General features: G+C 53.7%; 7 protein-coding genes across 7 annotated transcripts; 1 reads left to right on the top strand and 6 right to left on the bottom strand.

Annotated features, from left to right (window-relative positions):
• Nucleotides 1-1,159: 1,159 nt before the first annotated feature.
• On the bottom strand, nt 1,160-2,762 carry A1O5_03009 (uncharacterized protein; the record flags this gene model as incomplete). Its single annotated transcript, XM_007743622.1, has 4 exons — nt 1,160-1,502; nt 1,571-1,809; nt 1,853-2,619; nt 2,672-2,762. 4 exons carry the CDS (start codon nt 2,760-2,762, stop codon nt 1,160-1,162), a joined length of 1,440 nt encoding a protein of 479 aa, XP_007741812.1.
• An 846-nt stretch (nt 2,763-3,608) lies between these two features.
• On the top strand, nt 3,609-4,783 carry A1O5_03008 (2-dehydropantoate 2-reductase; the record flags this gene model as incomplete). Its single annotated transcript, XM_007743621.1, has 5 exons — nt 3,609-3,649; nt 3,698-3,791; nt 3,849-3,903; nt 3,955-4,157; nt 4,208-4,783. 5 exons carry the CDS (start codon nt 3,609-3,611, stop codon nt 4,781-4,783), a joined length of 969 nt encoding a protein of 322 aa, XP_007741811.1.
• Nucleotides 4,784-5,233: 450 nt separating this feature from the next.
• A1O5_03007 (2-deoxy-D-gluconate 3-dehydrogenase) lies at nt 5,234-6,144 on the bottom strand (the record flags this gene model as incomplete). Its single annotated transcript, XM_007743620.1, has 3 exons — nt 5,234-5,881; nt 5,962-6,035; nt 6,087-6,144. The coding sequence occupies 3 exons, from the start codon at nt 6,142-6,144 to the stop codon at nt 5,234-5,236; spliced, it is 780 nt and encodes a 259-aa protein (XP_007741810.1).
• An 896-nt stretch (nt 6,145-7,040) lies between these two features.
• A1O5_03006 (galactonate dehydratase) lies at nt 7,041-8,456 on the bottom strand (the record flags this gene model as incomplete). Its single annotated transcript, XM_007743619.1, has 3 exons — nt 7,041-7,906; nt 8,006-8,115; nt 8,203-8,456. The coding sequence occupies 3 exons, from the start codon at nt 8,454-8,456 to the stop codon at nt 7,041-7,043; spliced, it is 1,230 nt and encodes a 409-aa protein (XP_007741809.1).
• Nucleotides 8,457-9,655: 1,199 nt separating this feature from the next.
• Nucleotides 9,656-12,602, bottom strand: A1O5_03005 (uncharacterized protein; the record flags this gene model as incomplete). Its single annotated transcript, XM_007743618.1, has 2 exons — nt 9,656-12,330; nt 12,392-12,602. 2 exons carry the CDS (start codon nt 12,600-12,602, stop codon nt 9,656-9,658), a joined length of 2,886 nt encoding a protein of 961 aa, XP_007741808.1.
• Nucleotides 12,603-13,386: 784 nt separating this feature from the next.
• Nucleotides 13,387-15,177, bottom strand: A1O5_03004 (aldehyde dehydrogenase (NAD+); the record flags this gene model as incomplete). The annotated part of the gene is made up of 5 exons (XM_007743617.1): nt 13,387-13,670; nt 13,745-14,071; nt 14,189-14,253; nt 14,309-14,757; nt 14,842-15,177. The coding sequence occupies 5 exons, from the start codon at nt 15,175-15,177 to the stop codon at nt 13,387-13,389; spliced, it is 1,461 nt and encodes a 486-aa protein (XP_007741807.1).
• A 1,146-nt stretch (nt 15,178-16,323) lies between these two features.
• On the bottom strand, nt 16,324-18,254 carry A1O5_03003 (uncharacterized protein; the record flags this gene model as incomplete). The annotated part of the gene is made up of 7 exons (XM_007743616.1): nt 16,324-16,761; nt 16,822-17,504; nt 17,584-17,628; nt 17,679-17,761; nt 17,815-17,928; nt 17,989-18,059; nt 18,114-18,254. The coding sequence occupies 7 exons, from the start codon at nt 18,252-18,254 to the stop codon at nt 16,324-16,326; spliced, it is 1,575 nt and encodes a 524-aa protein (XP_007741806.1).
• Between the last annotated feature and the right edge of the window lie 2,140 nt (nt 18,255-20,394).

Genomic DNA, 20,394 nt, shown 5'->3' with positions numbered 1-20,394 from the left:
ACTGGAGTCGTTGCAGCATGGCGATCAAGGAGGGCCGCAGGTTGTAGTTCTCTTGAGGCTCGTGTCATGAGAGCTTCATCGATGACTGACCACAGGGCGAAATTGGGGCGAGATGAGACGAGGTTGACAAAACTGGCCAGGGATGTCAATCAGACTAATCCTCCCGCTCCTCCAGACTTGGGATGGCCTGGTCGGGCGGACTTTTATGCCCAAACACTCCGTAGGAGATTGGCGTAGCACTCGGCGGGTGATATATGTACAGGCGGGCCTTGACACGACGTTGACAGAGGTGACTTAGTGACCAGCAGCCGACAAGAAGTGGAGAGGTGAGGAGGTAGAAGAGAGGAGGAGAATGACGACGATGATGATGGGCAGGTAACTCAACCTCGTGTCTGAGACGGTCTGGAAGGGCGGAATTCGCGAGACGAACTAGTTGCGGCACTGGTGAAATAATGGGCGGGGAAAGGCGAGCGAGTTCCAAAAAGGAGTCATGCGAGCGCAGCCCGTATTTTTGGCTCTAACGAGAAAATTTTCGTCAGGGAGGAGTGAGGGAGAGAGTCACGGGTGCCACCCAGTGCCCCCAATGCCCAATACCCAGTGCCCGCTGGTCCCCTCCCCGCAGTTTGGCCCTAGGCTCCTTCTAGGTAAACCCGGGGCTAGACGTCGCCTAAATATACATAAATATACACTTGAGGCGCCTAACGCGTGGTGCCCGGATTGACCTTTGCCCCATCCGCCTTGGCGGGTGTCTCTCTGTTTGTATCCACCTAAAGATCCGGGGAAAAAAGACCGTCGAAAAACATGTGCTCACAATGCTGATACTTGGAGGGTCAAGGTTCACAGACAGACGCGGAGACGCCGTCGTTCGTCTTGTTGCTCTCGGCAGGATTCGTGGCTCCAATTTGGCTCTGCTAACGACCAGACACGCACGCGTATCCTTAATTCCCCCCCCCCCCCCCCGGGAGCCGAAGATCTAGAGCTGCCTTGGCTTCGGTTGGGGGACCATCTCGAGGCTCACCAGGCGTCACCTTCTAGGGTATGTACACACAGGCATGCTCCCCGTGCAATCTTCCCATCCGAGACGCCCTTGTCTCCCTCGCATGTCTCATCGCCCTGACCGCCACTGTGGCAGAACGACTGCAACCTCCAATTGCAGTTCTCACAACTTGATGGAGCCAATCACTTCCTTGTCCAGTCTCTGCGTATTGACCATCTCCGGAACCAGCTCACTAATCCGAGTGGCCCCTGCTAACGCCATATTGCCCTCGAGCTCTTCTCGCAGGATCTGGACCATTCGTCTGAACCCAGCTTCGCCATAACCACCGGTGAGGCTGAACAGGAATGGTCGCCCAAGCCCGACGGCGCGCACCCCCAACGCAAGCGCCTTCAGGATGTCCGTGCCTCTACGAATCTCGCCGTCCAAGAACACCTCCATTCGGCTATTGATCAGGTGTGGGGCATATCGTCTGATCTCTAGCAGGGTGACCATAGGCGCTTGGGCCCTGAACGTGACAATTAGGTCTCCGAAAGATTGATCTTTCCCGCGGCGGAGCAAGGAGATAGGACTCACGTATCTTGGGATCGACCTCCATGATTAGACAAGACAATTCCCTCGACCCCCTTCTCATACGCAAGGAGGGCATCTTCTACGCTCTGAATCCCTTTGAGAACAAGGGGCAATCTCGTAACTTGACGGATCCAAGCAATGTCGTCCCAGGTCAACCTCGGGTTGAGCAGGCCACTGGAAGCCACTTTTGCCACGCCGGGTTGTTGTTCCTCGAGCGTGCCAAATTCGTCTTCTTTGCTAATCTGGATTCGCGTCAGAAGTGCCAATATCTTCCTATCGCGCGACAAAGAAGCCTGTACTTACTTGAGCCTTCAATCGATCGTCCCGCTCCCGCTTCCCAAGAACAGGCGAGTCCACCGTCAACCATATTGCGCTCACACCCAGTTTCTCGACTCGACGGATCAGAGCTTCCGCCTTCTGGAGGTCGCGATTGAAATAGAGCTGAAAAAATACAGGCTGACTCTCGCTGACTCTGGAATTGATGATCTTCTCAATCGGCATGCTGGGACTCGTGGGTATTACCTGTATCAGTCCTTCTTTCCCAGCGCCAGAAGCAAACGCGCATTCTGCATCCGGATGTGCATACTTTCCCAAACCCGAAGGCGAAACGTAGACCGGCATGCTGCTGTTCTTGCCGAGAATGGTAGTTCTTGTATCAATTTGATCCACATTGCGAAGGACCCGGGGACGCAGCACCAGCTTGCAGAATGCACGAGCAGCTTCGTATCTGCTACGTTCATCGTCCGCCCCGGATGAATAGTAGGCCCATCCGGCTGGACTGAGGTATAGCTTTGCAATAGCTTCGAAGTCATTGACACTGATCATCGACCTCAATGGCGGAAAAGGTGCCTTTCGTTTCTGCTGCGGTCTATGTTTTGTTGTCGACTGGGCCTTGGGGATGGTGTCCGAGTCGACAACCCCGCGAAATGAAGTGGATGGAAGTGTCTCTTCCACCAAGTCTGGACTGTGTACACTCTCGTACTCAGCCGTGCCATCTTGGCCTGCGCTCCTCAGAAGGACCTGTTGTCCGCCAGGATGTGCGTCAAGAAAATCTGAGAGATTCGTGTTGATCTCGTGGTCTGAAGCTGGTTCTGATGTACGCACCTGTAATGTCGTAGACTTTGCCATACAAAGCGATCCAGCACGACCGCCTGTTGTTGTGTCTGGCCACTTCCGAGCCCTCCAGTTTCTTCATCCTGATAATAAATTTATCCTTGGATCGAGTTAACTTTGCATCCTAGGGTCCTTAGGAAAGCAACATGAGTTGCCACAATCCATCGACAGCCGTCCAGTGGGAGACGAGAAAGAGTACAGAAGGAATACCAATAACTCGCCCGCGTTAGGGTCATCCAACCCAGACAACCCAAAAGTTTAGATTCCGGTAAATAGGGATGGAGCATTGAACCGGTATCAGGTACTACTAGTCCAGCAACCACTGCGCAATGGGAAGGATGAAGGATTGGCGGCTATTCCCCCACTTGTGAATTGCCCCGAAACCGAGCATGGCCAAGGATGCGTGGGACAATGGTACATCGAGGAGCCCACTTCGGGATCCAAATGATGCAGCTGACAAGGACCTTTTTTCCTGGCCTAGAATTGAACACGATTCGGTGTTCGATCGAGGGTTCTCCGCGCCTCACCCGCGCAATCAGCCACCAGCCGTGTTTGATCATGGCGGCCGCTTACTCATTATTGAACACTTCTCTGCACCTCCACCAACATCATGCTTCCGGCGTCAGACAAGTCATTTATCTTCGAAACGGTGCGGAGTGCCTGGAGAAGACACCCCCACGTCCAAGAGAAACCACAGTCTCGGGTACTGAAAAGTGATAAGCCCGTATCTGTTGTCTTCGAAGGGCGTCAGTCTCGGCAGGCCTGAGCCCAGGACGAATTTAGCAATTTCACAATATCACGACAGGAGAGCAGTGAAATATACCCAGGGGAAAATTTTCCACTTAAGCTTTGCACAACCCGACCCAACACGAGAGCTGCGCATTCAAGTCGACAGTAACTGTGGGAACAAAAGCTTGAACAGTTCAACATGGCGCAGGAAATCAAGGTCATGCTGTATGGGCTTGGCGCGTAGGTGTCGACTCTAGACGCTCCGCAAAGTCCCTGCTGACATGCCAGGATCGGATCGTTCTATGCATTCATCCTGAACCGCACGAAGCGTGTCCGTCTAACTGTGGTGGCACGTTCCAACTATGATGTTGTGAAGAAAGATGTTCGTCTCACCGACCGAATCGAGGCCATTAAGGCTAACGCGCGGTTGCTATTGCAGGGTCTGCATATCATAAGCATGAACCATGGCGATCATATCGTACATCCTGCCAAAGGTGTGGAGTTCTCATCTTTCCTGCTATAAGAGGCTGACAGTTGCATTGCAGTGGTCAGGACGCCAGCGGAAGCAGGGGAAACTTACGATTACATTGTATGCACGAACAAGGCCATCGACCAAGCTTCGACCGCTAAGCAACTGGCTCCTGCTGTTGATGAAAGCAAAACCTGCATTGTGCCGATTCAGAACGGTGTCGGGAACGAAGACCCATTCCGAGAAGCATTCCCGAAGTGCGCCATTCTGAGCTGCGTGGTATGAAAAGTCCTTGATTGTCCTATCTTTGTCGACTAATGATGCTGCAGACGTGGGTGGGTGCCAATCAAAACACTCCTGGGATCGTGAACCACTGGAAGTCAGAGAACACGCAGATAGGAATCTTTCGAAATGAGGCGCTTGATGCGGCCTTCGAGCGAGCCCGACTGAATGAGTTTACGTCACTATTGCGTGAAGGCCAGACACCGTTCTCGGTCGAGGACAACGTCCAGATCCAACGCTGGGAGAAGGTAGTCTGGAACGTGGCGTGGAATTCCCTGACGACTCTCACGATGCTGGACACCCACTCTTGGCTGAAGTCGTCGCCCGACGCCATGCCGATGACGCGAAATCTCATGCGCGAGGTCATCGACGTGGCGAGAAAGTGCAACGTGCCCCTCAAGTACGAGCTGATCGACGAACTTATCGACAAGATCCTGGAGATGCAGCCAATCGGCAGCAGCATGCAAACGGACTGCAAAATGGGAAGACCCATGGAAGTTGATGTTATCTTGGGCACTGCGGTGCGGAAAGGAAGAGAATTAGGAGTCCCCATCCCGATTCTGGAGGTTCTACATACCCTATTGTTGGCGGTGAACTCTCGAATGAAGTCCAGTTCATCGTAGGGTCGTGGAATAGTTTGGATTTTTATCTTTTTTTCATCCTTTACAAGTTCAACATGTAGGAGGGCCGCGGGCGAAAGCTGGTCAAGGGTCTTTGTTGAATATTGATATGATTTTGTTCTAGGTAGACTCGACCGAGACTGATATGGAAGCATGAAAAGAGAGACTTTGGAGATGAAGCTCTATGCACATGATATCGAATATGAGATGGATGCAGATGCCGTTCTCAGCCTCGATTCAACTGTAATATGGAATATTGATTTTCCGAATTGCCTGCCGCGAGGACGCGTTTTACGCGTTGTACTCACAGCCCAAAATAGGTGGCAGTCTGAAGAGAAGCAGCCTTGTCATACAATGTCACCTTTGCTTCGGGCTGAGATTCTCCAGCCTAGAAACAGCCTGTAGCCAACATGGCCCGCTTCCCTCGACCATCCCACCAAGAGTACATCTCCTCTACCTCCCCATCCACCCACCGTCAACAACCAGTATATGACCGGACACGTACGCGCTCGCAGGACTTGCCAACCATACGACAGGGCCCTTGAAGTCCTCCGGGGTGCCCCATCTCCCCATGGGTATGCGCTCGAGAATCTGCCTGGCGCGCGTCTTGTTGTTGATCAAGGTCTCATTCATGTCTGTCTTGATGTACCCGGGGGCAATGGCGTTGACGTTCACCCCTTGGCCCGCCCACTCGTTGCTCAGGGCTTTGGTGAGCTGTGCAATCCCTCCCTTGGCACTGGCATACGCTGGGACGGTGAGCCCACCGGAGAAGCTGACGAGGCTGGCAATATTGACGATGGACCCGCGATGTGGGCCCGGCCGAGTGAGCATGTGCGCCCCAAAGTCTCTGCACATGGTGAAGACGGTGGTCAGGTTGACTTGGAGGACCTCGTCCCAGTCCGAGAGCGGGAACTCGTGCGCCGGGTGGCGGCGCTGGATGCCAGCGCAGGTGACGAGGATCGAGACATCGTGGCCGTCGTCGAGAATCCTTTTAGCCAGACCCGAGACGTCGGATTGCGAAGCCAAGTCGGCCGTGTAGATGGTTGCTTTGCGGGAGAGGGACTCGATTGCCTGTTTTGTGGCAGTGTTGGAGGTATCTCTCTGTTCTGGAAGTGTCAGAATGCACGGTTTGATACCACCACGGTGAGAAACCATTCCAGAGACTTGCCGCCATTTCGTACCTGGATCAAAACAATATCAGCACCTGCTTCTGCAAGAGCAACAGCCATTGCGGCTCCGATGCCTCTCGTTGCTCCTGTGGCAGATCAGTACGGGCCGGACAGCACATGTGAGAATTCATTCTGACCTGTGATGACAGCTGTCCTGTTCTCCAGCGAGAACATGCCAGGAAAAGTAAGAGCCATGATGATGATATATGTTTCACCCGATTTTGCTCAGTCCGGTGACGGACCGTTGTTATGGGCTGTGTGCTTGAGCAGCCCCCGCCTCCTTAGTTCCGTGTCCTGATTTATCGAGTGCTAATATGTCTTTGCAGTGACCTCGTTCCTCCCGAATAGAGCTTCCTTGCGGCAATCCAGAATCTACTTGTCTCTCTCCGTGCGGAAGTTGGCTCTTCTCTCGTGAAAGATCAGCGCCCTCGGGTCCTCCAAACCCAAAGAGCCGCTATTTAGGATCGCCCTCACCGGGAAAAGCCTCTATCTGACTTTCACGAGGAAGAGAGAACAAGATCAATGTCCCAACTGAGAAACCGTGAAACATCAATTACTGAACTAATTTGGTTAGGTAAAGCCTCCAGAGATGGCCAACCTGCCGAGAAATCACACTTACCCCGTCCCAAACGCAATAGATACAGCCCTGATGGTCGGGAGCGAGGGTCTCTTGCTGCCTGTATGTTGACGTCGATGTTCGGATTCCTCTTCGAAAATCGTGAAGGGTTGTCAGTAAGTTGGGAACCCACCAATCGTGCCTGTTGCGCGTCAATCCATTATCCATGCCACTTAGGACGCGAACGAAATGTCGGTCGAGGTTCTACCGAAAGACGGAGTCGTCCGGCGTGAGCTCCGACGCACGGATTTCGCAACATCCTGAACGCCCCCAGATTTCGTGAAAGCATGGGGAAAACAGCGAGCCATCACAGTTGACCCTCGTGGGGTGTGTAGGTGTGGGAGATGTAGGATCTTCACCCCATATACGGAGCAATTATGCAACATGCTAACTACCAAACTAACGGCTATGTAGGTAGGTAGCTGGTGCAGAAGTTCCGAGCCGTCGGAATCTCACATCTCATGCGCACACTGTCTCACCATTCCCGAATCGACCCATCCGGGCCGTAAAACTCCTTGCACTGCCAATGGCCCGTCGACTGACATATCCTGCGCACGACGTCCTCGTCGATTTCGATGCCCAGCCCGGGGCCTTTCAGCGCATCTACATATCCGTCCTTAATCTCGAACACAGACTGGTCGACCAGGTAGGTGTTGAGGTCCTCCTCGCCGGCCTCGACGTTGTAGTGCATGCCGAGGGACATTTCCTGAATCACAAAATTGGGCGTACATAGCGCGACCTGCATGCTGGCGGCTAGGGCGATGGGGCCGAGCGGGCAGTGCGGCGCAATGGCCACATCGTACGCCTCTGCCATGGCGGCGATGCGGCGCGTCTCCGAGATGCCGCCAGCGTGCGCGATGTCCGGCTGGAGGATGTCGATGCTCGCATCTTCCAAAAAGCGCTTGACGTCCCAGCGCGTGTAGAGCCTCTCCCCAAACGCGATTGGGATCGTCGTGCTCTCCGACAACTGCTTTAGGCCCTCGGGGTGCTCGACCAGCAAAGGCTCCTCGATGAACAGCGGCCGGTATGGTTCGAGCGCTTTTGCAAGCTGCTTCGCCATGGGCTTGTGGAGGCGGCCGTGGAAATCGAGCCCGGCGTCGAGGCCCAGGGCCTTGACGATCTTGAGTCGTTCGATTGTGGCGTCCAGAACCGCGGGCGAGTCGAGCCAGTTGACGGCCCCCGTGGCGTTCATCTTGATGCACTTCAGACCCTGCGCGACGCGTGCTTTGGCCGCTCCTTCAACGTCCTTGAACGAGTCGCCGCCGATCCACGCGTAAACTTGGACCTTGTTGCGGACCTTGCCGCCTAGCAGTTGATAGACAGGGACGTTCAATCTCCGACCTGCGAGCTATTGTTAGGGGAATTAAGACTTGGGCAAAATTTCTCTTTTACAGCAAGGTTGTTTTTGCGTGAATAAATTCCCTCGAATTTGCTGCTTACCTTTCAGGTCCCATAGAGCAATATCAATGCCCGATAACGCAGACATGAAGACCGGACCTCCACGGTAGAATCCCAGCCGCCACACTGTCTGCCATATATGTTCGATATCACTGCACCATTTCACCACATCAACCCTCAGCAACCCGATTTATCGAGAGAACGGCACCCAAAAAGGACATGTGCAAAGCCGTACATACTCAGCTTCATAACCGACAATGCGGTCGATAATTTCGTCCAGCGCGCCCTCGACGGCCTTGGTGTGGCCCTCGAGCGTCGCCTCGCCCCAGCCGTGGAAGCCCCGGTCGTCGCAGATCTTGACGAACAGCCACCGCGGCTTGACGCGGAAATACTCTATGCTCTTGATCTTGGCCAGCGGCATATCGGGCACTTGTGGGTGCTGCTGCTGGTCGTTGGTGACGCCCTGCAAGGACCGAAGCTGACTCGTAGCCATCTCTCTTGGGGGGCAAGGGAGGTTCGCTTCGACAGACAAAAAAAAGGGGGTTCAAGAATATTGAATAGTGCTAACAATAACAGGAAAGGAAAGCAAAATTATTTATTCCCATTTGTGTGAAATACAGCAAAACTCTACGAGACCAATAGAAAGAAAATTGGAACCAAGTCATCAGTTAACACACGGGAGCGAATCCCGGGTACACAATCCCATCCCCACGACTGACTGACGAGTGAGTCCGGATGGGCTCCAGTATGTATCAGGCTAACATACCACAGGGACCATGTAAGTTTACCCGCGTTCAATCACCGTCCGTCATAACGATAGGCTACGGCTCTCGGAGTAATAGACACCGCAGGTAGGATGAGGCAAAGGAATACCTTGAAGGGCTTGGACCCATTGATGCGCACACATGAGCTAGCTCGGCGATATATCAACCGGCGGCGACACCAAAGAAACAACGAGATGTGCTGGGGGAGTACGAGCGAGGACCCCCACATCTCCGTGCGGAGGATGAAAATACTCAAGACCTTCGGTAATTGGTGGGCGTGGGGTTTGCCGGCGGTGACTGGCCTGGTGCTTGGTAGCAAAGCGCCTTGTCAGGCCGTCGTGGAGGTGGCGGTGCTTGTGCGGTCAGGAAAATATATATCAGCTTTCTAGGTCACCCCCAGTCTCGACATTTAAAAGACGTATTCGCTATCCATGAGATGGCAGGCAAGTAGGCACGTACTTGTAGGCAGGGAGGCCCTTTACTTACCCTATAGTTTCCCTTCCCTTCCCTTCTCTTCTCTCCGTGACTTTTCAAGGGCGGGAGAGGCAGGCAGGCAGGCCTTCGGCTCTCGATTACAGGTTAAGTTACCTATATCCCATATCCGGAACAATGACTACCTCGTGATCATTGTCGGAAACTCTTTACTCTCCTGGTGCATTGCATGGATCCGAGATGCAACGTGTTTTTGGGTCTGGAAAAAAAAAAGCATGCGTTATCATTTCATGCATGGCGCATGCAGGGTGTCTGCTCGACAACCAGCCTCGTAGAATAGGAACAGTGAGTACGTGGGGACCAAATGAAGTTGGAGTTTGATGCACTTGATTGAGATTAGTCTCGCTGATGAAACGTATACTGACTCTGTACAACAAAAAGACGAACGAACACGGTAAGCCAAAAATCTTCCTGGACTTTTTGGTTCTCTCCCACATCATTGACGAGTAGCGCCGCGGAGCAAGACAATGGCATTGCGAAGAAGATCAGCGGCTTCATGCAACAGTTCCCACCGTGAGTCACGGAATGCCGTCTCCAGGATGGCCAACACTCCAACGACATTGTTCCGACCGTCTTTGATCGACTCAAGCTGCTGCGGCGGCTTCACCGCCCCGACAGTCTGCAGAAACGCATGAGCGTCCTTGACGACGGCTTCGATCTGGAACTCGCTCCCATCGTGCGCCATATTGAGCATCGACTGGTTCGAGCCATGAGACCGGGCAGAGGCAGCCCCGGGCGAAGAGTCGGGTTGCAAAAGACTGGGAAACGGCCTGAGCACTCCATCGAGAGCAAACCCGTACGACCAGACGACGAGGGCGGCAAAGTACAGGGTCCACGGTCTCATCATAAGATAATCGTCGCGGGCGTTGTACAGCCTTCTCGAACCGCCTTTTCCGGGCAGAATCACTGACTTGAGCAGCTGCAGAGCGTGATAGACGGCGACCCTTGCGCTCGGGCCCTTTGCCCAGTCGAAAAGCTTGCACTTGACTCTCTCGTAATCGGCATTGGTCACCATCCTCCCGAAAAGTCGCTTGATGCCCGCAAAGATCTGGCAATCCATGACGTCGGTGTGCATTGCCATGTGGCTCAGGTGGTGAAGTATTTCAGCCGTCTGTGCCATGTCCTCTTCGCCCGATGCACTGTCAATCTTCTGCCAGGGAAGCGTCGCCCTTCGCATGTGTTCAAGGCTCTCATCGAAATCCCTCTTCCAAAAGTCAAACGCTTTCGTCAGCGGTGTCCTCCAGCCGTCCGGCACGCCCATTGTCTGCGATACGCCGAGGCTGGACACTTGGAGGTCCCGTTGGTTCATGTGCCAAGAAACAGACAATAGACCAGCCATGAGGATCATTCTGCCAAAATTGTTGGTCCGCACCTTCCGTCCAGTCAGAGTCTTTTTCAGCCCGTCCAAGAATGTGGTGGGCTTGATCCCATTAGCATGCAAACTAGCTTCAACTCGTCCCACCTCAGCGGCAGAGGTGGCCGACCACAGGGCATCATCACAGGGTAAAGGGAGCCGGATTTCATGGACCACCATCATCGCGGCGTGGCCGAACATTGCCGCATGAACTGCGTCCAAATAGAAAGCGGCATAGGCTGCACGACGGGTCGCTTCTGCTTTGATCCAGCGGCTCCACCATTCTTCGGGAGAAGAAGGCACCCGAGAGGAATCCTGGTTCGCCGTCTCGATAAGAGCTGTTCCACGTCGCATCAAGTTTATCGTGGTGGCATAGTGGATGTGAGATCGCTCGTGCAGCATCCTTGTCGCATTCATTTTTTCGTATATCTCCAGCAACAAGAGTGTCTGGAAGATCCAAAGTTTTGCCGGAGGATGGAAGTCACTATGCATAAATACTTGCCAGCGCAGATGCCATGCGATAAAGGTGGCCAGTCGAGCAGCGGCGTCCGTCACCGCTCGTCCATGGGCTTTGTTGAGAAATGCGGCACCGATAGCCATTACTGCGAGGAGGAGGTATTCGTGGGTGTCGTCGGCGGAGAATGTGGGCTGGTGGAGGATCGGCATCTGGGCGTGGAAATGATACCAGTAAGACCCGATGTAGTGTTGCATAGAACGAATACTGAGAACGTGTTCCTCTGCGTCGGGATTGCCTTGGAATATTTCTTCTCTGAGCTGTCGGACCAACGGATTGTCACCCTCGTGGAAGCGCTCCATTAACCCAATCAGCGAGACGCGCTTTGCATGCGACAGAATAGTGCTATCGGCGGAAAGTTCGGGTGCCTTGGTTGCTAATTCGGCTGGCCGCTGCTGACTGAGGCCAGGATAGGCATTGTCCAGGGCAGGGTCAGCGAAGTAGTTGGAATACATGGCACTGCCAAATATCTCGGTGCCGTTAGCAAAGCCGATGCCTCCTTGCGCACCCATTGAGAACGGAGCAGTATGGAAGCCACCGGCATCTTCAAACAGCCAGGCAGCAAATTCATCCCGCACAGAGACCGGCGAGTCGTTAAATGTCTGATCCCCTAAGTTGGGCATGGTATATGTGGCCGAAGACCTGTCCGACATCTGGGGATCGGTGGCGGTAGGAAGCCTAGAGCTGCTCGAATGTGTCCGCGCCTTGCCTAGGATTGAAGGATCCAGGTTGTCGAATACGTTATCAGGGATGCCCTGAGGTTGTCGGGTGGTTAAGGGCGAATCTGACGACAGGTCCGCCTGAGTAAAGTTCCTAGACTGAACAGGATGATGAAGGATAGCATTGAGATCATGCCGTGTCGGCGCCGGGCGAAAGGTCTGCGAGGTAGCATGCTCGCCCGTCCCATTCCTTTCGTGACCATTCTGCTGGATGATTGCTTGCAGGTCCGTAGGCTTGAGAGCGGGCTCGCCGGAGAAGGATTGCCGTCCTAGAAGAGGTGAATGGGGGTTGTCTGAGGCTGGCTTCGGTGTCGCAAAGATATTCGAGGTAGGAGACGTTGGGCTGATGGCAGCTTCTTCGCTCGCCGAAGACCGCGGAGAGAGAGGCTCTCGTTGAGGGTCTTGCAGTTTTCGCATCAGCCCCCTCACCTCGTGTCTTTCCTGATGGCGGATGCAGAGGTCCTGGCGCACAAAGGTCCTTAGGCATCCTGGATATTCGCATTTGTAGATCTCTTTCGGATTGTCTGGGGGTCAAGTTAGCAGAGGGGGGATCCCATCGAGAGCACCAAGACGTGGGGATCATACGGTTGAGTTGATGGCGATAGAGGTGCTCTGCCCGTGAATAATCGCGACCACAGCCAGCATATGTGCACTTGAACCGGCGTCGACCCTCTGTCTTAGCTGAGCTCGAGCGGCGTCGATGGTCGGCAGAGGCATGCTGATCCGCCACAGGCTGGTCGTTGACGCCTGGGGCAATGGCAGGGTAGTCGAGGCGCGGGCGCTTAGTTTCGGACATGTTGTTTGATGCGTGCCCAGGTCCGATCTTACCTAGGCAATCTTGCCTGGATCGTTGCTGGTAGAGGCCGGGGTGCGACAGGAGCAATGGGCATGCGCAAAGCGTCGGTTGTTGAATCGCGACAAAACATCAAGTGTGCCACGGACGTCGTCCCGATGTTATCGCCACACAAGCTGCGGCATCTTCCTGATCAGAACACTAGCTGGACCCGAAGACGAGGGTGTCAGCAGAAATAGACAACAGCGATGATACGGACAAACGATGAATTGCGACTGGATTGGAAGGAAGAGACCAATCCGCAGAAAGGTGGTGCTTTGGAGATATTTTTTTTGGTCCTCGGCGTCTCCAAAGAACTGTGGTTAGAAAGCTGAGTTACGAGGTGCTAGCGCTAGGTAGGGGAGAGAGTTGGGTGCCCCCAGTGGTGGTTAATGGTAGTGGTCAATTAGTTATTTTGGGGGGAGGGGGGAGGGGAGGGAGGTGCTGGGGCGCCCGGAGCTCTTCTCGCTGCCCTTCTGGGCCTTCCCCGCAATCAGTTGGTGACTTGGCGAATTGGCCTGGCACTGCCCACCATGCCCTCGGCCCTGATCTTCCGGGTGTGGGGCTTACAGGCATCTTGAGCAACCCAAGAGTAACGAAACTGCCCTGGCAAGCACCACAACCGAGGAACATGACCTCGTCAAACTGTGCTAAATCAGAGGGCAAAGTACCTGCTAACTACTTTGCCAACCATCGAGACGCAAAACTTTCCCCTAGTTATCTTGTGTTCATCCGCGCCATTCTCTTCTCACTTCTTCAAGTACAAGGTCTGCGAGTTGCAGTACGACTTCAACCCACCCACCCCGAACTCGGTCCCTATGCCACTCTCCTTGTGCCCGCCAAAGGGTGCTCTTGCATCAAGCTCGAAATGAGTGTTCACCCAGACGTTGCCCGCCTCGAGTTCCTTGGCAATTGCCGCAGCGCGTTCGAGGTTGCTGGACCAGACCGACGCACCAAGGCCGTACATGGTATTGTTAGCCTTCTCAATGGCTTCTTGGTCGGTACTGAAGCTCAAGAGCGGTACAATGGGACCTATTTAGGCTCCTCGTCAGCATCCAGTCCGCGTCATCCGGCAAAGGAGGACACGCCGTGCAATCAGGACTTACCGAACGGTTCTTCCACGACCAGCCTGGAATCCTCCTTGGGACGGTCAATGATTGTCGGCGTCATGAAATAGCCTGGTCCTTCAGGGGTTTTGCCTCCGACAGCAACGTTGTAATGTTCCTTCTCAATGTCATTGAAGAAGCCCTTGACCCGCTCGTATTGCATGGAATTCTGGATGGGGCCAAGGAAGACATCATTCTCGAATCCCTCGCCGAGTTTCAAAGTCTTGGTGTATTCGACCATCTTGTCACGGAATTGGTCAAATATCTTCTCGTGCACAAAGATGCGTTTGAGCGCCAGGCAGATCTTGATGGGAGTCAGCGAGTGGGCTGTCGCAGGGGTGTGCGCGAGAGGAGAGTTATCTCACCTGACCAGAGTTCAGGAAAGCGAGGGTCGCAATCTGGGATAGTTAGTTAGAACCAGTGTCCCCCTACCAGATCAAGAACTTGCCTTGGGAGCAACTTCGTCAACGTTCACGTCATCACAAATGATGGCAGGATCATTGCCGCCCCTGTTGAACTCGTTAAGTCGGGCCAGAAACGGACATCTGGACGAGAGTGACCTACAGCTCCAACGTGACACGCTTGAGTGTCTTGCTTGCGGATTCCATGACTTTCTTGCCAGTGGCGCTGGAGCCTGTGAAGCTGATCTTTGCTGGCCCGGGATGAGAGGTCAACCAGGGACCAAGGTTGTCGTCTCCGCTAAGGGCTTGGAGGACGCCTGGGGGGAAAAACCTCTGCGCCAGTTCCACCACCTTCAGTCCTCCATAAGGAGTGAATGGAGATGGCTTGATGATGATGGGGTTGCCAGTGACGACGCACGGGGCGATCTTGGAGCAGCACAGCAAGACAGGGTAGTTCCACGGAACTATGCCCACAGTCACCCCGAGAGGAGTGTATCGAACAACGATCTTCCGATCAGCTTCGTCGACAATTTCTTCCGTGGGGAGCTCGAGATTTGCCATGGTGCGAATGATCTGAAGGGTGAAGTCCATCTCAAAGTAGGCAAAATGAAGCTGAGTTGGAGACATATCAGTTGCAAGCCTCCTTGCAGAGTCTAGAGCCTGGATGCGTGCGTAGTTTCATCCTTCTTGACTTACTGGCTTCCCCTGCTCCTGTGTCAACATCTTCGCGAAACCGTCCTTCTCTTTCTCCATGGCGTCCGCAAAAGCCAGCATGGCCTTCTGCCTCTCCGCGTACGGTGTTTTGGCCCATGCCTTGAACGCCTTCTTGCCCGCTGCTACAGCCTTATCCACGTCGTCGGGCGTTGAGACTGGGACCTCAGGGTTCGGTTTGCCAGTGGCAGGGTTGATTCCATGGCGAGTCTTCTCGGTGGAGGTGAGCTTGCCGTCAATCACGTTTGAAAAGGTGGTGAAGTCGAGGCTGCCTGAAGATGACGTGGCATCGGCGCCGTTTTCCGTTGCGTGGGGAGCCATAGCTCTTTGTGCGGTAGGTTTGATATAACTCGTATGATGGTTAGATTGCGAGTGCTTCGGGACAGGATGGTGACACGCGGTGCCGTGCCGTGCGGTGTGGTGAGGTTCGGTTCACGGAGAGAGTCAGAGAAGCGCAAGTGAGGAAAGGGACGAGAGCTTCAAGTGACAGCACACTGGCATTTCGCACCACTCTTATACCCTCCTTTTTCCTTTCTTTTCCTTCCTCAGCCGCGTCTTCAACACGAGCTCTAGACTCGGCTCACCCGATACTTCGTGTCGCATCGCGGAGTAACGTTTTCCATGTCGTCCAATCCCGACCGCCCAGAACGCCGCTCAGTCAATCGGAACGTCTTTGCCCGGAGAAACTGACATATGGTCACCAATAGTTCATACCTCCATCCCCCTGACGTATGTCCTGGCACCACTGGCAGCTGGACATCCCAAGTCTTGAGATGGCGGGGTAGAGCACGAATGTGGCATGGCTGCGTTTGAGATGGGCACGGCTGGAACCTGCAGTTCGGAGCCTGGACCGTATGCTACGGCGTTTAAGCTTCGAAGGGCTCTATGGCTGAATGTCTTATGCCTTTGCCTGGTAGATGCGGTGCGAGGACACTGCGGCACAGGGGAGGAAAAACTGGACCAGAAGTCCTGGCACTGAGGGAATCAAGAAACTAATACGAGGGCCTGAGGTGCGTTCGGGCGAGACAACGGTCTGATTGGAGTGGCAGGGCCGACAGGGCTTAGGCCGGTGGACAGCTTTGCTAGGCTTCCAGGTCTTTAGGACTCGCCATCCTGGCCCCATCCATCGCGATTTCTGGGGTTAATACGCGAAGGATGTTCGGAAGTCAGGCGAGTTGAAGCCCAAGCCTGCATAGATCACGTGAGACTGACCTTCGCACTGAGTATTCCCACTCAAGTAGTTAAAACGGGTTAATTGATAGGTTGCTGATTGGCAGCTTCGAGGGCCTTTATGCTTGTTGTTCCACTTTAGCTACGATTCTTTTGAATGAAACATTGCCTCAGTTGCCATCATTGACCTAGATAAAAGCCAAGACCTCTCCAACAACACCTCCTTCTGCAACAATCCAATCTGTTTGGGTCCCAGAGCTTGCCCAGGACAAAGAGGCAGACAACCCGCCCCAAAATTTACACCAGCTTGCGCACATATTCCACAGGTCCGTCATAGACATGCCTAGCCTGGATGTAGTAATGAAGCACCGCAAATATCAAGACACCTCCGTAGATCAAACTGGCCCAATTCATCTGCTCAACGGTTGGTTTCGGGTTGCCGGGGAAAAAGGCGAAGATGAAAGCGAAGACCAGGAAAAGGAGGCTGAATCCGTTCAAAAGCAGACCAACTGGTCGGCTAAAGGTGAACCTGGCCGGGAGCAGAGGCTGGTAGGTCAAGCGCCTCCAAAAGAGGCAGCCAATGGAGAAGATATATGACGACAAGATGGCAACCAGGGAGAGCGACGTAATGTTGTTGAGGGCGATCGTGGAACCGATGTTGATCAGGGCCAGCAGGCAGGAAACGACAAAGGATACCACGATGCTGTTCATCGGGACATCCCACCCTGGCCGCACCTAGTCGAGACAATCAGCTTCGGGACATGCACCAGACAGGAAAAGAAAAACGCCTCGTACATATGCAAACCAAGAAGCACCTGGAATGCCCTGATCACGGGCAAAAGACCACAGCTGCCTCGATGCAGTCGCAGTAATCGACAAGTTACAAAAAATGGCCATGAAGATGACCAGAGCCGAGAGAACCGATGCGCCAGCGAACGACTGGGTGGCATTGTAAAAGACAGCAATATAGGGCTGTCCGGTGGGCGAGTCGATAGCATCATCAAGGCTTCCCAGGGTGAAGCAAAAGGTGATGAGAATGATCCAGCCCATGGCACCGTTAAGGATGGTGGTCCAGATCATGCTTTGAGGAAGCACTTTCGATGCGTCGCGAAGTTCCTCGGACATATGAACGGCGCCGTCTGCGCCGAGTAAGGGGATCATAACGGCGAGAATCCCAACTATTGCCGACAGCCCGTCGCTGCTCCAACCGCCGTAGTTGTTGAAAGTGGTGAAGACATCGCTCGCATTTCCGCGCGGACCAAGGACCCAGAGAGTGATCAGAACGCCAAAGAAGCCAAAGACGTGGATGATGAGCACGATCCCTTCCACCAACGGCAACTTCTTGACGAGAAAGGTGTTGAAGAAAACAGAGAACGAGGCGACGGCGAACGTCAACAACGTGCCATGCCATCTTTCAGGTGTGTAGTCAGGGTAGTTGAGGATCACGAGGCCTTGGATTTGGGTTCCGGCCAGAAACGCTATCGTTTGAATCAACACACATGCCTCCAAAAGAAATGGTCCAGGAACTGCCAGTCGATTCCAAGAGGTATGTCTCACCTGTATTCGCCGCTCCCGTCTGCCAGCCGAGTACGCAAAGCCACCCTGGATTTTTTGTTAGAATGAGGACCTTTTGAAGCTTTCGGTTCTCTTACCAACAATAAAACTCATGAATTTTTGATAGGTCCTCGGTGCAAATTCGCTCACCCAGTGATATTGACCGCCAGATGTCGGAGCCCTAGGTAGAGTATGAGAAAACGTTGAATGTTCCCTTCGCTCAGATTGTCATACATGGACCCCATTTCGGCCATTGATGTGTTGACGGCCAGGAAGCCAATCCAGGCAACCAGGTATAGCCAGATCATTCCCGCTGTTCCCCCGTTGATCAAGCCAATGATGGATGTGCTGTCCAAGCGTCAGTTGGATCGACTGGCACTCCGAGGACGTCATGGACATTGCGCTGACCCTAACATCGTTTCCCAGCTGGCCATTAGAATCATGGAGAAGCCGAAAATCGAGACAAATCGAAAGTTCCGCTAGGCTCGTTAGCCATGGCAGAGTATATTGAGGAACATCGAGGGGTCCCTCACGCGTAGCTCTTGATGTTTGCCCATGCGAAACATATCTTTTTGATCATCGGCGGTCCCTTTCTTTTCAGGCGAGAGGTTTGCATTTGGTGACTCCAGGTCAACCTGGGATGTGACCACCCCAGTCTCCTTGTAATCTGCCATCGGGATAGAAACAATAACTCTCAGAGGACGACAAGGACGAGGAGCTGGTTCAGAATGACAGCAATAGCACTATTAGGATAGCACGTCCTCGATGGCGTTCCTGACAACCTGCAAAGTCAGTTTGTATCCGTAGGTATAAGAGCAAAGGGAAGAGAATCGCGAAGGATCCGGCGAAAGTGGAGGGGGTGAGCACTGGTTGCCATGTGTCAAACAAGGGACAAGGCCCATGTGTTTGCGAGGTGCAGATCTTGACCATCCTTGGGCAGGGCACAGGCAAGAGCAGCACTCACCATCGCCTGTCGCATGTCAATATGCTTATGCATGTCCCAATGCAAGCTAGAGAATCTGAGAGCGAAAGTGGCTTCTCGGCCCTCGCAAAAGTCGCGCTGGCAAAGGCCCCAAGGCTAATCACTAGCACAGGGGATGTGATTGATATGGGATTTCGTCAGTCGAATCATGCTTCAGGATTGTGCAAACTCGGTATGCTCCCAGGGCAGTCCAAAGTCCAAGGCACAGACCGTATCAGGAGGAGAGGTGCTGCGTTTAGTTCGCGAGCTTAAGCAAGCCACAGGGCGCCGAAGGGCAATGATGGTGAGATGCCTTCACATCAACAAGAAATAAGAAGACGCTTGCAGCGGTGGCTGCGGATGAGTTACAAGGGCCCAATAGCACGAGGACCTCTCACGAGTGGAGGAGCATCTGTGAGCAGCGAAACGCAGCGATCAAACGCTAAACTCGAGACACGACATATCGCTGACATGCTGTGGCGCTTCCGAGGGAGTGATCAAGGAGGCCATGTTGTAAGAAGAGGCCTGGTGGCCGCAAGTAGTTCTCTCTCTTGGACGGCTCCTAGAAGGAATCGAGCCATGTAAGGGTGCCTGGAGGTAAGCGAGAAGTCGGCAATGTCGCCCATCTCAAATCCGTTTGCTGTTCAGTGGTTGGAGCTGATGGAGCTGTTGGAGCTTCGTTTCCGTGTTTCATTGTCCATGTCTATCACAGCCGGTGTGCATAGAGAAGGATTCCTATTCTCGCTTGCGATAAGTCGCTTAAGAGTGGCATCCGAAGCAACACAGCGGTTGGAACATGGTGTTGAAGGTTCTCGCCGACGGCAAGAGAAAGGCAGCTTGGATGGTTGATGGTTCGGGGGGAAGCTTCTCCCATCCTTCCCATTGATTCCCGACACTAACGTGTCCACTTAACTGGCCGCGGCAAGAGATGGCGATCACACTTTGCCCGGTCGGGTAGTCTCTTTCTATTCGCATCCCTGTCTTGACAGAACAGCCAATGGTTGTGGATATGATTTCCAACCTGCTGTAGCCGCTGCGAAAAATGCCATCCTCAGGCTTTTTGCTTGTAACCAAGCCGGCTGATACGCGTCCCGTTGTCTCCTGCCACTTCCATTGGCACTTTCACCTCTCGGCAGACCCTCAGCTAGGCCTTTCCAAGACTCATTCAGGGGGGGGGGTTCAAGGCCGACTTGACAGGTGGTGAGGAGGTGGCTCAGGCAAACAGTCCCATGCTCATCACCTGCCCAGGGCTCAGTTGTCCCACTGCAAAACTCTTCTCACCAGTCAGCCCTAATTCACCGCGTCAAGCGAACAAAGAAACGCGCCAATTTCATCCCCGGAAGTTTGCGTAAGTGGCACCCAATTGTCATCTGATTGTGTGTTGTTTGAGATCGATCTGGGCTGTTCAGCCCGTCTTGGAGGCTGCTTCATTATTGAAATCTCTCCTGGGTTATTATCGATGGGCACAAAGGAGACCTCGAGAGGCCTGAATTCACAGGTTTTTCCGAGCTTCTGCGCAAATTTGGCTCGATAAGATACGAACGGCGTCTGTGCTTTGGCTACTGATCTACTGGTACTGTGGGACTCCTGGGGCAGCAGCTTGCCAGGATAACCCTCCGATTTCTCTTGGTTCAAGTGCTCGTCACCTTGGCCTTTGGTTAGTGGGCAGCCTTATTAGCGAGAGGCTAACCACTTCGGCTGGGGTGCCGCGATCCATGTCCAGTTCTGATGCGTACAGAGCATCCGTTCTATTTACCACGGCACTTAGCCAACGTCTATCACCACGACTATTTGCTACCAGGCAGAGTCAGCCGGTCCCAATGCCGAGCACGCACCCATCACACCCGGTCCTT

Source organism: Cladophialophora psammophila (genome assembly GCF_000585535.1).
Source record: "Cladophialophora psammophila CBS 110553 chromosome Unknown aczJe-supercont1.4, whole genome shotgun sequence".
Lineage (NCBI taxonomy): Eukaryota > Fungi > Ascomycota > Eurotiomycetes > Chaetothyriales > Herpotrichiellaceae > Cladophialophora > Cladophialophora psammophila.
Note: the sequence above shows the minus strand (reverse complement) of the source record. Positions and strands in the feature narration are given on the sequence as shown.